This window comes from Seriola lalandi, unplaced genomic scaffold (assembly GCF_002814215.2).
Source record: "Seriola lalandi dorsalis isolate HSWRI2012SDOR001 ecotype SW California unplaced genomic scaffold, Sedor1 jcf7180002054861, whole genome shotgun sequence".
In the NCBI taxonomy this organism is placed as follows: domain Eukaryota; kingdom Metazoa; phylum Chordata; class Actinopteri; order Carangiformes; family Carangidae; genus Seriola; species Seriola lalandi.
Window position 1 is genome coordinate 4,790,344 of NW_019525414.1, and position 18,454 is coordinate 4,808,797.

Below are 18,454 nucleotides of genomic sequence, written 5' to 3' on the forward strand. Positions count from 1 at the left end.
CAATCATAAATTTTAACATGTCTGCCAAACGCTGAGTGGATACAACTGGTGTGTTTTTATCCACAGCCTGGATTGGTCGAAGTTAGTATTTCCCTGTAGCTCCAATCTTCTCAATTTGAAAATATCAGAAACGAAAGAAAGTCGTTAAATTTTCGTCCGAAATCAAGAGTGCCTGCTCTCAATGTCTAGGCCATATTTTAAACGTCTAGCCCTAACCGTTGTCAACTCTCGCGATAATTCAACGTCGCCGAGGGGAGTGTCAAATTCCAAGAGAGAGGAGAGGGGAGCCAGAGAGAGGGGCGCAAGGGTGAGTTTGTAAACACTTTATTACCCTTGAAATTCTCCATAGATATGTCGACTGCACTAAACTATGACAACGTAGCACCCTCTGCGACAGTTTTCAGTGTTTGTTGTTGCTAAAACTACGCGTCTATTTAATTGTCAAAACTGTTGTGGCAGCTACTGCGCTTCATTCGGACCCAGTGTCTCGATTTGCACTCAAGTGTCAGTCCGCTAACCAACCAACTGCTAGCTTTTTTCTACTTTTCTGATTGTGGTAGTCCGTAATGTCTTTAAAATACGCCAGTTCACCTCGGGGGTAATTAGATTTGTGTTAATGTGTGTTCGCTGTCATCGCAGAGACTGGTAGTAGCGCTGTTATTACTCACTTTGAACGTGCATTCGGCCTGTTGTTAACGCTAGCCACGCCAGCTAGCCATTAGTTTTGCGTGGATACAAAAAGTTGATTTCAGGTTTGTAACCAATAAGATCCAACCAGTCGATGTTATTGACAGGGTCTAAAGCATTGCATGCATTAGATGCAGTTGACTGGCGTGCTTATAGCCAATTGCTGAAAAGAAAAGGCGGTCTTGTTACGGGAAAAGGCAGGGCTAAGTGTGCCCGTACATAGCCAGAGGGTAATGGAGGCTAAGAAAGACCAACTTTTTCAAGCCAGTCAACGTTGTCTGGAAGAAGGAACTAAAGTTTGCAGGACTTTGGGATTTCAGTGTGACACTGACCTTTTTTTTTTTACATGTCTGAAACCTCAGGGAAAATATTTGCCTCTCTGTTTTTTGGCGGTAGAATATTATGCGATGATAAATTGGATCTGCAAGGAGAGCCTCAAAAGAATTCAAAGTCTCAAGTAATAATGATATCCATAGTATTGCAATTCGAGCTGCTGAACGCCCCAGGATCCGCATCCCCATGCATGTCAACACCTTCGTTAGGAATGTAGGTCATGTTTTTGGCAGAGTTATACTTCATTCCATCACATAGAGAACTGTTACACCACAGAAAACTGCAGTCTGTTTAGTCCAACCAAACATTTTGACCCACACTAATGACATGCATTTGACTGCAACTTAAATGTCATCACATTACTTACATGGTGAATAATTTAATCTTGCACGCACACACACACACACACACACATATACCGTATATATGTATATGAATCACAGTTAGTGATGTCAGTGATTTAAAGTCTGTATATTTTTATTTTGGTTTGTAAATTCAATATTGGACTGATAATGCTGTTGAGCATTAAGTGTATAGACTTGGTGATTTAGCACCAGGTTGAGGCTGCACTGGCTCTACTTTAGTTGAAAAGCAAAACATCGAATGACATGGTATTTTTCTTTTGAATGTCTAGTTATAGAACCAGTACCTCACGGCAAGTGCTTGTAAAAGTTGCCCACCGGGAATCACATCAGCACAGTGTTTTTGATTTAATTTTAGAAAAGTGCCTTGGGTCCATCCTGTATTGTCCTGCATTGTCTGCTGGCTTGGCATGGGTTTAGCTTTTAGGCCTTGTTAGTTATGCAGACATGGATATAGGATTTCATTTGTTCCATTTACCAAATCTCATGTTCACTTTGCTTACATAAATACATATTAGCTATTGCACACACCCAGCTGCAGCATAGATCTGTGGTCTCTAAAGCCTTGCCTAAAGACCTCACCTGTGATCCAGCAAATACCCTGATCCTTGACTCAACCAATTGCTGCTGACTGCATCTTTCTTTCTTTCTTTCTTTCTTTCTTTCTTTCTTTCTTTCTTTCCTTTCACTATTTCACTGTCTCCGTCCCCCTCCTTTACTTTTTTTTCTTTTTGTGGGGTCTCCCCTACCCTCTGGCAATTCAAGCCTCAGATTCCAGAGTCATGGCTGCAGCATGAGCTATTAATACAGTTTGTTTAGTCAGTTTCCTAGCAGGCTGCATCAAACACTGGATGGCTGAGGCTGATTATAGCTGGGACTCGTTCCTCTACACCTGCTGAGTCGGAGAAATCCAAGTTAATGGTGGGACTTTGGCAGCAGCTCAATGAGAGGGACAGGAATTAGGGCACTTTGAGTGCTTCCATGTCACCTTGGATGAAAGGAGGCGAAAATAGGTGGACTTGATATCCATGCCTGTAATGAATATCAGTGACGTTCATCAGGACTAATGTAACTAGCAGACTGATTTATTGTCTCTCACAGAGTTGAGGTCTGAATGAAGAAGAGCATTTTACAGTGTGCTGTAAAACTTAACACTGTCAACTCATTAATTACTCTTGGAGTCTATTCTCAGTGAGACATATCTGACAATCAGATTAGCAAATTAAGAGTATCCTGTCCTTTTGGACAGAGTTGCAGTTTTTGAAGATGTCCTTCAAGGTAGATTGTCTCACCACAAAACTGAGAAATAGATTCTAAAGAAAAGACCTCGACACATCTGTCTTAATCAGGTTAAGATATTTGTTGGGGAGCTATGAAAACAAATAATATTTTCCACCCCTGTCATCTGGAATTTATGGTGGACTTCCCACAAGATCAAATCCCACATTTTATGTTGGTGCCTGCCAGCCAAGTTAATGTCTAGCATGTCTTTAGTAAGATGTAAACTCTGAAATCTGTTCCCACTCCTCACACCAGATGTGTACATTTCCCCACACAGTCCACACCCTCGGTATAACGAGCTAGACGTTGTATCTTGTTTGCAGACACATCTCAGCCCAAATAGACTCAATGGGTTGGAAGCACTTTGTGAGGGTCCTGGCACTGATCTGTTGTCTTTCTCCAGAGCATGGGAGGTCTGCAAGAAATCAGACTGCTCTGCCACATCGGCCTTTTGATCCGTGCAGAGAGGGACGGGGCTTTTGCTCGCAAACACGATGCAGGCCTCATTCCTCATAAAGACATAGAGCTGAGGGACACAACGGTTAGGCCTGTTACAGGCCAGGCGTCATGGGAGAGCGTTGTATTCCAGCGCAAGGCTTCAGTAATCATGTGTTGGCTCAGGGGCAGCTGTCCTCGGCGGAGGGAGAAACGGAGGGAGGAAGGAGGAAAATGTACTGACTTCAACATTGGGAAAACTTTCAGACATTTATGCCTCGCCAACATAATGAATAATCTGTCCCACTCGATAATTTTAGGCTACATGCTCAACCCATGTAGTTGGTACAACAGAGATTAATTTGCTCAGTAATATTACAATAGTAAACATGTTAAACTGAAATTGCTCTGCAGTTTGTGGAAGCTGTAAGTTAGTTGAAGCATCAGCAGCTTTTTTAAATTAACATGATTGCACAAGCTTTACAAAGGGCTAGTATGAAATCATTAAGGTCAGCCGCTATCCCTGCTCATGCGTTTTGGCTGAGTCCTACTGAATATTGCAGAAATCAGTGGCTTTTATTTATTGAAAGGTTTGTACTTGTATACATAGCAAGGTCCTTGATGCATGTTGGTAGTTGCTGTACTGTCAGTGGGACAGCATTGTGTAATAGCTGCCAGACATCACTTTGGGCCAGCCGAGACTAGTGCTAAAACATTAACATCCCTCGTTTGTCGCCATTGCCATTGCCATCGCCATCGCCATCGCCATCGCCATTGCCACCCCTCCAATTCACTGATTTAAAATTAATGACCAAGTTATTTTTGTAAACTTCCCAGTTTGTCTTCACATGGAGAGTTGTTCAGCTGTGCAGAGCAGTGCAGGGTGGGGTGGTTTAGTGGAGTTGGGGTTGGGGATGGGGCTGAGGCGGGGGGGGTTTGTGAGCAGTTATTCTCCTCTGTGGAGACAGCTGATAGAAGCAGTAAGCCTCACACAGCTTTAGTTTATGTCACTTCAGCTCCAGGCACAACAGAAGGGGAAACCAAACAGAAGCATGTGCATATTTAACTCTTGACAATAGCATGTACTGAGGAAGAGAGGTATCCAGTATTTGGTTTGTAGTCCTGTGGAAAGCCTTAGAAATGTTTCCAGTACATTCAAATGTCCAACAGTGCTATTCTTATGTGCCTATCCTTATGCTTTGTTAATAGCACGCCAATAACATCCTGCGAATAAACAACAACAGCCAATCATATCTAACCAGAACTCCAACCAACCAGTTAGTGTGAAGTCCACTCTGGATGTGCAGACTCTGAAACTGTACATAATTAGTTGTTAATCACTACAAACATCAGAAGTCAGATTTTAGATCATACTGTCTCTGGGCAATAACCATAATATTTTTTATTTGAATTCACCTCAGCAAGCAGACAGCAAAGGTAGATGTCAGGGATATACTTAAATAATACTTACATAATGATGACACAACATACAATTTGAATTGTTGTAATTAAAATATCATAATAGTAGTTTAAAGTTGTCTCAAGCTTCAGTAAAGTGGTACCATATTTAACTGGTCTATATATTTACTTTTTTTGTCAGAGTACATGTCACTAGAGCTGCAGCTAACTTTTATTGTCATTATTGATTAATCATTTTAGTCTACAAAATGACAATCTTGTTTTGTTCAAAGCCAGAATATATTTCGCTGAATATGACGTAGAAACAGGAAATCTGCATATTTTCCTATTTTTGCATGAAAGATGCAGATTCTTTAACGATGAATTCATTATCAATTATCGAGTAATAATTGCCCATAATTTTTCTGTCAGCTCAAAGTGTCACCCACTCTGACGTTACATTATTGTATGAAAACACCACTGGTCGTGGCAAAAGTATCATAACATTATCTGTTAAAGAATTGACCAGGACAACGAGTACAAGTGAGGTACAGTATCAGGTCAGTGTCAGTGTGCCCATTTCAAGATATTTGTGCTGTGGATTCACATGAGAGTGTAAAGAGATGGTGCAGAGAGAGAAACAGCTGAGAGAGACTGAATGGGGGGTACAAGGGAAGAGGTTGGGAGGTGCTGGAGAGGTGAGAGGAGGGAGTGGTAATGAGAGAGGGAGGGATTGGAAGTGAAGGAAAATGAGACAGAGGGAGAAGGAGAGGGAGATGTCTTTGTAAATGGTAGCTGTCGTCCTCTCTTGTAAGCGGCTCCTCATTGGCCAACCTGAAGCCCCCCTGTGTGAAGGAAGTATCACCAGGGAAACTTCGTCTCGCCGCCTCTGTGCGTGTTTTCCTTTTTGCCAGGGTTATTTTTAAATAGCGTTCGGCTTCCTGCTCAGACTAAAGACTACAAGCCACAGCATCCCTGTTTTGTTGTTTTCAGGATTTTCCAGTTCACAAATCAAGAAAAGCTGCAGCAATGTTCTCCTCTTCTCCTCTCCCACAGTTACATTGCAAGCTCTTTGCAAAAATGGGGGACGATCGACCTTTTGTGTGCAATGCTCCTGGCTGTGGGCAGGTAAGTCTTCTCCCTCCTTGTCCTGGGGTTCAGGTGTGTGCATGTGTGTGTGCTGTCGGGTATTTGCCTTTGTGTAAGTACTCTACAGTTGACTGTAAGTACTTATGATTGAATGTATTTTCCTTCAAAAGAACAAAGATATTATACTTTACATGATACTTTATTTACGTATAGTATTTATATTGTACAATAAAGCTTCCTGTAAATACAATGAGAACATGTTGACCCTTAAGAGACTTCCGGTCTGCCAAAACACTTATTGTCATTGCCAGAATGACCTAACTAGGTGTGATTTACACAGTACTCTTAATGATCATCGCACCGATAGCATTGTAGTTAGCATGCTGTCTTGGGAGACAATGCTGTCTCCTTTAACTGTGACTCACTGGAAGCTCCAGTGAGTAATCAGAGCACAGTTATTGTTTCAACCTGTCACTGTTGACTTGAAGCGCCTGCAGACACAGGTTTGAGCCACGGCAGTGACTCAGCTGAGTGCCAATAGTGCGCTCACATGCCAGTAACGTGGTGTGTTGTCGGGGCTTGGCCTGATAACACAGCGAATTAAAAGACGGGTGCTCCAGGACTCATGATTATCCAACACAAGAAACATCATGTCTAATGTTGTGCTCAATTAGCTGTCTGCTGCTGTGTCCAGTTGGGTGTGATATCCTTAGAGAGAGAGAGAGATGGATTATCTCTCTTGGGTTCTGGAGGAAGAAAGTGTTTATGTGGTTAAGAAACATTTGTGATTCATAAGCCAACTTCTATTCTCTGATCAGAAGTGAACTGTACACGTGGTTTGCGGTTTGAACAGCAGCCATGTAAAGCAGTTAAACATGCGTGTGTTGGATAAATAAATGATGATTTGTTTGGTTGTGTTCTTCTCAGAACATTATGGATGCCATGGGACGCCTTCCCTGATAGAAAAAGACATTTTAACTTTCCTTTGACATGTTTCTGTGCTGTAAATACTCTGCATATTTCATTCGTAGACATCATTATTAATTTAGTTAAAGACAGTTAAAGCAACAGAATCACATGGAAGCTTTTCAAGGCAAAGTGACGATTGATGACAGTGCTGGTCTACAGCTGTGGCACTCTCACCAGCTTTGTTTGAGTGTCAAACCGTTGTATAAACAGGTCTGGGATTGTAGTATGGTGTGATCGTGCTAGATGTTTGGGTCTGTTTTCACAACACCACCTTACTTTGAGCAAAATAAACATGTTTATAAAAAAAAAAAAATTTACAATACAACCCCAGATGTTAAAGCCACATTAGACGTTACACTGGAGGGCAGCAGAATAAAGTTCAAACAAAACTCTCAAGTATTTTCATATATTTCCTCTCTTTTAGCTCTGTTTTGGTCTCTGCCAACTCCTGAGGGAAATATCTGCTCAAGCTGCTCAGTGCTCCATTATATTTACGAGAGAGCGTTAGTCACTAACTTTGTGTGTCTGCTGTTTGGTTGTGGGCAGTGCGTACTGCGTACAGTGGATGTATCAGATTTTATTTACTGAAAAGAGCTGGAATCGGGGGGTTGTTGAGAGCAGCTGGACTGAACCGAAACACTAAAGTTGTTGGCCAGAAAACCAAAACAATGAAAGACACAAAACTCTGCACAGAGCCGAGGGAAGCTGCACAGTCAAGTGATAGGCAGTCATCATATCCCATTCACATTACACACAGACATTTTGATGCATTGGTTATCAAAACTATTGATCAGTACAGCTTTAACTGTTGTTTGAACACAAGCTGCCAGAAATGTACCTAAATAAAACGCAGTCTAAAATTGGCAAATTCTTGATTTAAATCAAGAACTGTCTGATCAAGGAATTAACAAACAAAACTGACCAGGTGTTTGCTTACAAACCTTCGGTGCTTCACAGTTTTCAATACTTTGTGCTGTGGTCTTAAGTCTAGACTGATTTAGGAATGTTTTCTTGCTTTTAATTAAGTCATCTTTGAAGATGATTATTTGTGTATATTTAGATATGGAACATCCTTTATGTTACAAGTACCTCGTGCTTTTTTACTGCTGCCCTTTACAAGCAACAGTTGTCTACCAGGAAAGTCTGAATCATGCCCATAATAGAACAAGTATGATTGACTCCTGGCTTCGCTCAGGGTTTTCCTTTTACCAAGTTAACAACAACAACAACAACAACAACAAAAACAACAACAACAACAGCAGCCCCCTATTACATGATGCCCAGTATTTACCGTGTGGGGCAACGTAATCCTAGCTGCCAGTATCTCATACAGGGAGATTAGCTGGAGATAGTTTTCTCCACAAGACCCAGCCACCTTGTTCAGAGGAAAGAGACATATAGTTGTATTGGTGATGCTGCCTGGTCGGGCTAAAAATAAGTCCCATGACACTTGACTGTGTTTCCACTTCACTCTCACGACTGAACTCGCAACTGCAACGCGGCGCCCTAAAATAGGCTGCAGCGAATGGTGAATAGGCTGGTGCCAGAGCCAGGATTATTCCACCTACGTCTCTGACTGATTCACCTCGCCACTTCTCCAAAGAAGAAGAAGTGCCGTGTCTCAGAGGAGAGGATGGCTACGGGTGCTCTTTGCCAGACCTCCTGTAGTTTCCACTGTGGCTTCCACCTGATATTAGGCAACAGAATGTACTCCAGTATAGAGCTTTACCGAGACACAGTTAACAGCGTCTGAATGTTTTACACACTGACTAGCTTGACAACAATGAGCTTTCTTCTGTAGAAGCACATTACACTTGCATTTGCAGCACCTGTTTTGATGTTTCAGCTCATTTGGTGTTTTCAATGCTATTCAGTTTTTACAGTTCATCATTTTATTGACATTTTAAACCACTGATCATTCCCTACATTTCTCTGCTGCTAAAATTATTTCAGGTCTCATCCATACAACATACATACATAATACATACAAGCCCTTTTTCTTTTTCTAGATAATTCTAGTTGGTTTGAGGATATTTGAGCCCTTATCCTGCAGCGATAATGGGCCCATACACGGCTTCCAAGACATTGTACACCACAGATACAGTTTTCTTTGTGGTTTGTTCACACAATGTATATGGTATAGGCCACATGCGTTGGGATACATCTCCAAGAGATTATCTGTCTGTGATTATTGCAATATGATATCTGGGTTAAGGCACTAGAGGCTGCTTCTTTAGGTCACCAGGAACAAATAGACAGTTACCTCCAGGATAATTCATATAACGTACTTATCTTTCCTCTTATCTTCTTGCTCACTTGTTCCAGCGGTTTACCAATGAGGACCACTTGGCTGTACACAAACACAAGCATGAGATGACACTGAAATTTGGACCACCCAGGACCGACTCTGTCATAATTGCAGGTACTGTTTGTCTACAAGACAAACGCTCAGCTTCCCCTTAGTTACATATCCTCCCCTGGCATTCAGATGAAGACTGTGAAGCATACCTCAGCGTCAACTCTATTAGTACAATCTCAAAAAAAGCAGCTCCAAAGGCACATTTATGACACGGGTTTCTATATTCAAAGCTAAGTGTGAACTAAGTGTGAAAGTGTTACTTATAGTTATCTTTCCCATTTGACAGACCAGACACCTACTCCCACCCGCTTCCTAAAGAACTGCGAGGAGGTTGGTCTGTTCAACGAGCTGGCCAGCTCCTTCGAGCAAGACGATGATGAAAAGAGGGCCAAGAACTCTGTAAGACCGGCTTGGGGTGGATGATTTTGTCTGAGTGTGTGTGTGTATGACTGCACGCATTACTGTGTACAGGAACCAAGGAAATTTTCTGCAAAGACTCCCATGAAGTGAAAAATTATTTTTTACTTCCTTCTTTCTTAACTTAAGTGTTGATGTAGTCAGAAATTATTGCTTGTAGAAATTCCCGCCTTGTGCACTTTGTCTGTGTATCATCACAGTTTAAACTAACTATTGCAACAGTTTATTTGGATGATTTTATTTCTAGTTGCATCGTGTTTTATTGCAGTTAAAAAAGTGTTTCATAAACTGATGCTGTGGTTGTTTGGTTTGTGTGATAAATACCCACTTCCTCTTTTTAACGTACTGTAGTCTATGAGAATCTTATCTTTGATAAGTACTGTGAACTCTCTTTATCTTTCTCTCACTGTATCTGTCCTACTCAGCTCCCTGCTGCCAACTCTGTGGCTTTGGACATGAGCTTACAGACGCCATCAGACATGAAGGTGAAAGAGGAGGCACCTGTAGAGGTCGACTCCTCACCCCCAGGCAGCCCAGAATCTATCTCTGGACAGTCAGACAGCAGCACGGAGCTTCTGGTTAAAGGAAAGGTAGGTCAGAAATGGGAGTACAGGCAGTTGTATGATTTTATAAAGAAGAGGGTGGGACCTTCAGTGATTTAGAAAGAGTGTGTTTAATTATACATGTTATGATGACTTTTGCTGTATTACATAAATACATCTTAAGGAAGTGAATCATATCATCTTTTTTCATAGAGATGTGTTTCCTGACATGTCAAAAAGCACAGTTCTATTTTTTTTATTGAGAATGACTGTAACATGTGTTTCAACTGTTAAACATAACTTCCCACACCACTAATCTCCTAGGACACCCCCCCCAGGAGTTCAGCCCCCACACCGACTATTGTGCGTCCAGGCTCCCTCCCACTGCACTTGGGCTTTGATGCCCTTCAGCCCACCATGCCGTCACCGACGTCTGTCATCACACAGGCACCACCCTCCAATCGTACTCTGGGGTGAGCTCTATCAACATCCTTCTCCTGACTTCTGCTGATCTTTTTAACCATGATCTGCCTCCTGAAATTTCCATTAAGAAGTCTTAAAAACACTGTATGACAGTATCACTTGTATATTATTGATCTGTTGGTCACAACACTGGTGAACCTATATGATGGTTATAAGTCATCATGTTCTCTGTGGGTGCACAAACTGAAATATGTTTGTTCTGTGCATATTTTAAACATTTTCCTATCATTAAACTGACACATGCTGGGTCTCTCAAAAACCTCTTGACTTTGACTTAAATATGAAATGAATTTCTGTGCATTTGTGCAGTTTTTGTCTGCACGATTTGGAAGTATGAATGTTGTGGAGTTGAAGTGGATTCGTTCTCCTAAATGGTGCTACTTGCAATGTTACAGAACCTTTTCTGCAAACATGACTGAACTTCCTGTTCCTGTCCCTCTTCTGTCTGTCTGTCTGTCTGTCTGTCTAGTTCGCCAACCAGCCATTACCCCATGATGATGCTTCCTTCTGGTCAGGCAGTGCCTTTGCTCCCTGGTCCCGTACAGATTCCCTCTGTCATTAATGTGAGGCAAACCAAAAGTCCTAATATGTTGTATTTCAATTTTATAGCTAAGAAGTTGGTTCAAGTCGTTAATAGATGTGTATTTGTGTATTGTATCTGGTCTCCAGCTGGCTCGACCCTTGTGCATGGTACCCAACATTCCTGGGATCCCTGGTCCTCCTCTGGGAGGCAGCAGCAGCGGCTCTAACTCCCCCTCTGGCTACAGCATCCACTCAGAGGCCAAGATGGTCAGCACTAGATTAGCTCTCTATTTTTATCTCTTTATCTGTTCTTTTTGTCTCCATCTTCACCCTCCGGCTTTCCTCTGCACTGACTTAGTTTGTTCATCATATGACTTTTTTCTGCAGTTACTTGTTTATTTAACTCTTACACCGCAATAACAATTTGTACTGAATTTATGACACTAAAGAGTGTACACAGATCTCTATACAAGGATCCCAGATGAAGTGAGTGAGTGTGGTCATTGTTTATTGTAATACAACATACACAAAGTATCCACTTTATCATTGGTGGTGCTGTTTACCAGTTGTATAACTTTTCAAGTCATTGTTGACATCCAGCTAATGCTCCATATCACAAAGCAACATCGTCAACATCAAGCAACATCATCCGAAAATTATTCCAGGAACATGCAAAGCTGAACCCAGTACAGAAGGGTTGAGATAGAACAGGATGTCACATGAATGTGCTGCTGAAAACAAGCTGGAAACTGTTTGATGCTGTCAAGTCAACATGTGCAAGGATCTCTGCAGAGCTACAGCACCTTTTTAAAGTCATTCCTCAGAGAATCCAGGCTTGTCCTGAGGGAAGGGGTGGGACAACCTGGCACTGGATTAGATTTCATCATGAAAACATCAGCGATGTAGCAGAAAACAGTCAAATAGATTTATCTCATGCGTACAGAGCAGTCTGTCAGCAGCAGAATTTCAAAGCACAAATATTCGTCACTAAAAATAAATTATCTTCATGACATGATGCATCTGCTGCGTAAGTGTGATTAACAACTGACTTGCGGCTGTATTTAAGATTAGTAACCAAGTTATAGGCCAAGCTCACTTGGCTGAAACTTTAAATGAGTCGATGGGTTAACATGGAGTACAATACACAAAAAAAAGTGCTATTGTCATTGAATCTGACCTGTGGTGTCAGTGCTTTCTTTGCCTTTACAGTGCTGTATAGTCTTTTCCTTTATACTGACATTACACTGTTTATACTGTTGATTTGGGCTGTATATTCTGGTGCCTGTGCTTTTTAATGATATTGGTCATATCGTTGTTCTCCTTAAGCGTCTAAAGGCTGCGCTGTCCCAGCAGAGCCCATCAGGACAGAGTATGGGGGTCATGGCTATGGGCAGCAGCCCCATGGTGCCTCAGAGGGCAGAGCAGAGCCAGCTGCTTGTCCAACAGCCAGATGCTCCATCACCTGCACAACCTCAGGTACACTGTGTTGTCTGTAGTCGAAGCCTTAACTGTAACACACCAGTGTGATTTAAACATTGGAAAATTTAAGAAATACCCAAAAGTAACTGAGATAAAGCTTGTTTAATATATGGCATACCACCTGTTGTAGTTACAGAAAATGAGGGTTGTACTTCTTGTCGTGAGATGACTGTGATGTGTTCTGACTAAAATGATGAAACTATGACTCAAACTTCCCTTTTCTTTCTCCTCTTGCTTCCGCTCCCCTCCCATCTGTCGGTTTCCTTCTCACCCTGTTCCCCCCTCTAGGTATCTCCAGCACAGCCTACAGGTGGGCGTCGGCGGCGGACAGCAGACGATGACCCAGATGAGCGAAGGCAGCGTTTCCTTGAGAGGAATCGGGCTGCGGCGTCGCGTTGCAGACAGAAACGCAAACTGTGGGTCAGTTCCCTAGAGAAGAAGGCCGAGGAGCTCAGCACCCTGAACGTCTCACTGTCGGTGAGTGGGCCTGGAGTGGGTGTGCGGAGATGAAATGTGGCCTGTGGGATGCCTTTGTTAGTGTGTGCATAGTCACACTGTGCCCACTTGACAGGCTTTCAACAATCAAAGTTTCAGGTGTATTTCAGATAGGCAAAAATCAATTTGAGGGAATATTGGGTAATTTTACATGAGATGAAACTCTGGAATACATAACAAGTTATCTCACATCCTCATTATATTATTTAGGCTTACAGATAATTTTAACACCATATGCCCACTCTCTTTAGAGCAATTCTTAGCCAGAAAACAACAATGACATTACATTAGGGGGAAAGGGGTATGAAAGGACTGACTTTTTTGAATTATTTGACCAGCATCGACAATAATCTTTCTTTGGGGTTCACTGTATGTCTAACTATAATATGTAATTTGATTGGCCTGATTTTCCATCCTCTCAGAATGAAGTGTCTTTGTTGCGGAACGAGGTGGCTCATTTGAAGCAGCTGCTGCTGGCCCACAAGGACTGTCCTGTTACCACCCTACAGAAGAAGACTGCCTACTTAGGTGAGTCCTGCGCAATTATGCCATGGTACTCGCCTGATTGTATTTAAAGTTACAGAAAACATTACATAACGACCTCTGATTTTTCTCGGGTGTTTCAGGTGGATGTAATTAAAGCCAAGACAACACATATATGTCACTGCCATTTCACAATTTCTTAGTAAAAACTCACCCATTGCTGAGTTTCACAATATTCCAACAACTAAACCTCCATTTTACTTCCTGTAATAAACTGTTTATTAGTTCGTTTGGTTTAAAACCCAGCATCTGGACCAGGATAAAGGAACAGCATTTACATTTTTACTGCAATTCATGAAATTTCTGTAAGTAGTAATTACCACCTGTTTAGCTACAAATTCATGAATTTGAGTTTCCTGTACTTTTATTGTTTGTTTTCTCACTCAGAATTATTCAGGACAGAACTCTTTTTGCACTGTGATTAAATTCACTTCAGCAGTCTCAATTTAACTGCTAAACAACAAACATAAGTGTGGAAGTTATGGAGTGTATTCAAGTTAAAAAGTTAAATGTGTTAGCTATCAAAGTATAAATTTGTACTCGATTTGTTTCTTTTTTTCTGCGTAGCTGCAGAGGAGAGCATGAAAGACACCTCAGAGCCGACAGGTTCTCCTGCCCCGGTGATCCAGCACAGCTCTTTGGCGCCCAGCCCCTCTGCAGGGCAGAATGGCCTGAGCTCAAGGGCAGCAGCAGAGGCCATGGCTATGTCTGTGCTGGCAGGAATGGGCCAGCAGCAGAGGGCTGAGAGTGGACCCTCTCACATTATCATGGCTGCACAGTCTCAATCTGCTGCCAGATGATGAGCAATGCCACCACGGCCAAGACTTGGCTCACCACTGAGGGCAAAAAAGAGCAGCGGACACCCCCCTCCCTCCCAGTTTCCCCAGTCTAGAAGTCCAAATATCTCCTCCTCTGCTCCCCTGTTTCTCCTCTGCTCTCTCTGACCCTCCTGTGGAGCCATCATGCTGTGGCCTGGAGCTCAGCAGCAGCCTTCTGGGAATGGACTGAGACTTTTGAGAGAGCTTCCTGTTACCTTTGCCATAGACTACAGGGGCTGGACTCCCCCCCCACTCCCACCCCCCATTTCCCTCTATCTCTCCTCACCCTCAGTCAAAATGACTCTTCACTGGACTGTAGGACTGCATCGCTCTGAGTGTACTGCCGTAATGAACTTCCCACGTGGACACGTACCACACACGTGCACAGTTTGAAACACACGGGTGTTGCATAAACATTCTTGATCAAATCGGATACCAAACAACATACAGGACTTTACACTGTTTTCAGCAGGGAATAGTGCCTTGTGCTCCTCAACTTTTCAGCCATACACAAACCCTCAAATACCGTCATAGCATAGGTCCCTACACACCCTCGGCTCCAAAGATGCAGTAGTTGTCTAGACGTCAGTGACTTAGATCTCAAATATTCACATAAACCTTTTGTAAATGGTTCCACCTCAAAGTGATCTCAACATGGACCCAAAACTTACCTCATTTACACCCCTTTATGATAAAATTTATAAACTGTGTGTGTGATTGGCTCTGTGTGTATATATTTATGTACATCAGAACATAGCAGTTTGCCTACTCCTGATCTGATACATTAATATTTAGATTGTTAGCATGTGACTTTTTCTATTAGGGTGTTATGTTCTTGATACAGTATGTGCAGCTATATTTTTTTAATTAATTGGCACATCCTCCAAGATTAGTCCACAGAACCAAAATACATTGGATTGTCCAAGACAGTGTAGTATCCTAAAATCATTTTTTTTTGAGCAATATTATTTTCTAACCTGAAGGGAATTTAACCTCTCCTCTCCTTCTCAACGTTTCCTCTAAAAGAGGCGGTTTTGGTGTTTATTGGTTTGTAAGTGGATGCCTTTTCCATTTTATCCGAAACTATTCTAGTGACTATGTTTCTCTGTAACTGTTGTTTTCACACTTCTCAGGATGGTTGCACATCCTTGCTGCTCATTGGAAGTGCGATGAACCCCTTAGTGTCTCTGCTTTTTACCAAACCTAAACTAAGCCATAATGACAACACATCAGATCTCTGAATCTCCAAAGACCACCTGGTACTAGTTCTGGGGCAGGCAGTCAATAGCCGGACTGTTATTTTGTGATTCAGAGGTCACAGTGACACAATCTACAGTATATCACTGCTTGTTACTTGCACTTACACAGTCTCACACACAATCTCTGGTAGTTTTGCCTTAAGATCACATTGGTGCCTCCGATATCCCCACTTAAAAACACGCAGATTTGGTCGTGTGAAAATTGATGGAGCCTTAGAAAAATATATTTGTCTTAATTTGTTCATTTCATCAAGAAAAACAATCAATGAGGAACAAAAAGATTTAATAACTTGTTGATGATTCCTCCAGGCATTTAAAATGAAGAGTTAAATTAACCATTCGTCTCTCTTCGGTGACATGAAATGATACAACACTTGTCTGTCATCTGCTGGAGGGACACAGCAAAGACAACTTCACTCGTAGGAAAAGGTTCAGATGTCTTGTGACTGTTTCTGAATGGTTCCAGTTCCTCATAAATCCCACAAACATATTTTACCCAGATATCAGTATATTTTTACATTAGCACCTAAACAAGCATTTTTTTTTTTGTCCCTGTATATTTTTGTCCCTCTTTTGTCTGATCATATATTTGCAAGATGTGATATTTCAAAAACAAGATATCTGTCCATTAACATAAGGGCATGTCTTTATGCACTAAAATAATAATGCAAGTTTATTGTTGCTTTGTATTTCTGTTCATTTAAGTTTTTGCAGTTCTATTGGTCTTTTTTTTTTTAAATGGTATTTTTCTCTTATTTGTACTGTATACATAAATGGGAATTTGCTCAGCAACCTTAATACTTTTCACCTTTGACTGAACCTCTTGTCCTACAGTCCCAATGGCGAGCCCGGCATTTTGTTGTACTCTGTTGCTGGCGCTATATTTGGCTGGCAGTCCCTTATAGACGATTGTTCATATGAAATGAAAATTCAAACTATATTTAGCTTTCATATTTTCATGTAATTCATGTCATTGGCACCTTTTCTGTCATTTCTTGTTTTCTTTTGTTGTGTGCTATTTCAGCACTATACAACTTTTGTCATAACGCTTCTGATTGTACTGATGAATATAGAAACAAATTTCTTTTAACACACGGATTTCTTTTTTCGTTTGTTTGTTTGCTCTACAGAAAAATTTCATTAGTCCTTTTTCAAAAAGAGATTTTATCCCTTTTGTCATATCTTTTAAGAAGAATTTGATTGCGTCTTCCGATGGTCCTTGTCTAACTTATTTTTACTTAATTGGTTAAATAACAATCATCATCACAGTCTTTGGCATATTAATGTTCCCTAGAATTGTTATGAGAAGAGCAATTTGATGAAAAATGCAACAATGTGAAAGTTGCACATAGTGTTTTAATGGTTTTTCACACTCCCATTGTTGGACTGATGATTTCAAAATTGTCCTTGTACTGTACATATCTGTACTATATGAATATATTTACTTTTCCATGCATGTCCAAGTGGAATACTATGAACACTTACAGTGCTGCAGTTTTAATTAAAGAAACTACATCTTAATGAGTATTAAATGGTTTTGTTTAAATTTCATCTTAGATTCACAATGACAAAATATGTTTTCTGTAATCTTACGTGGTAAAATGTGGTATGAAAGGCAGTGTATTTGAATATGACAGAATATACAGTATGTAAGGACACTGCACTGCTTTGTTTTTAGTTGTAACCTCAGTCTCCTCAGTCTTGTGATTCTGGTTCTTCTAATGAATCATTGGTTCATGTCCTTTTAACTAAATTCTGAAATTCTTCAACTTTATTGTAAGCTGTTATTGAGGACACTGACGTCATACCCTCTGTGTTCATGTGGGACTTTGTGGCATGTAGCAATGTTTCAGTATCTATTTTATTCCAGGTAGTGTGGAGGAAGAATTTGAAACAGCATTTTAACCCTGGTCTTGGGAAATAACATAAACAGAAGATATGATTCAACACTGAACTTGACAAAATATGAAAAACACACATAAACAGATGATTTTGAGGACTTCCTGTGAAGTTTCTGAGGAGCTGAGGGGGGTGTTGAGGAGAAGAATCCTTGCTACAGCGCTGATTTTAAGTTCATGTGTTTTGAGCACTCAAGTACTTTTGGAAAGGCAAGACTTACACAGTAGCCTACAATTATACCGTTACGTCCACGTCTGAAGCTTGTTTTCCTTGTAAGACAGTGTCCATGTTTCATGATCATAACTTTTTGTAAGCAGCATTTAATTGCAGAGGGAGTAGCAGGAATTGTATATTTATTTTTTATAATGGTTACAGTCAAGATGCCACATTGGCCTTTTGAAGGTGACCCATAAGTAACTTACTCAGAGTTGTTTTCTGAAGTTATACTTAAGCTTTTTTTATGGGGCCCTGGATCAAAAATGATCTTGGGGCCTCTACCCCATTCTTCTGACACTGTGCATTGTATATATGGCATTTTGCCTTTAGGTACCTATCAAATACTCTGTACTTAGCAGCCCACTTAAACAATTATTGAAACAATTATTAGTTGATCAATTGATACTAGTTACTAGAAACTAGAAATATACTCAGTTTGTTTAGCTGTCCGGACTGTAGTTGGACCTTTTTGGTTCACTCTGCACTTTCATAGTGTCATTTTCAGCCGCAGCTGGCAAAGAACTCAGTGTACACTACCCGCTAACCACCAACCAGCGGACAGACTAACTGGTGAACATAGTGGAGCATTAAGCAGCTAAAGAGCCACATATTTTTCTCAGGAATAGATAAAAAAAAAGTTCTTGTAAGTGCAAAAATCACTTGTTTTCTTTCTTGTTTTTTCGTTTTGTATTTCTTTGTTATCATTTGGTGTCAAGTTATATTTGTTTTATATGTCTGTTCATGTTTCATTCTGGTTGGTTTACATCGCTTTGTACTTCATTTGTGTCTCTTTTTAGTTGTCTGCATGCTTTTGTGGTTTTCTAGTGTCTCTGTTTGATTATCTTGCACCTTTTTTTTTTCAGTTGTT

The 18,454-nt window shown here is 41.0% G+C and overlaps 1 protein-coding gene across 2 annotated transcripts; it reads left to right on the forward strand.

Annotated features, from left to right (window-relative positions):
- Positions 1-231: 231 nt before the first annotated feature.
- Positions 232-16,992, forward strand: atf7a (activating transcription factor 7a). 2 transcript variants are annotated; one of them, XM_023427514.2, is made up of 12 exons: positions 232-307; positions 5,553-5,624; positions 8,880-8,976; positions 9,200-9,312; positions 9,756-9,920; positions 10,197-10,345; positions 10,825-10,918; positions 11,025-11,144; positions 12,204-12,353; positions 12,645-12,833; positions 13,274-13,379; positions 13,962-16,992. In XM_023427514.2, the coding sequence occupies exons 2-12, from the start codon at positions 5,577-5,579 to the stop codon at positions 14,192-14,194; spliced, it is 1,464 nt and encodes a 487-aa protein (XP_023283282.1). In that variant the 5' UTR covers positions 232-307; positions 5,553-5,576; the 3' UTR covers positions 14,195-16,992. The 2 variants fall into 2 exon arrangements, with proteins under 2 accessions (XP_023283282.1, XP_023283281.1); XM_023427513.2 differs by lacking the exon at positions 232-307 and having other exon boundaries at positions 5,511-5,624.
- Positions 16,993-18,454: the final 1,462 nt, after the last annotated feature.

Bases quoted from the DNA above. Each gene is read 5' to 3' on its own strand.
- atf7a (XM_023427513.2), top strand. From the start codon at position 5,526: ATGTTCTCCTCTTCTCCTCTCCCACAGTTACATTGCAAGCTCTTTGCA. The intron at 10,346-10,824 runs GTGAGCTCTATC...CTGTCTGTCTAG, and splicing joins CCCTCCAATCGTACTCTGGG to TTCGCCAACCAGCCATTACC. The intron at 12,354-12,644 runs GTACACTGTGTT...TCCCCCCTCTAG, and splicing joins CATCACCTGCACAACCTCAG to GTATCTCCAGCACAGCCTAC.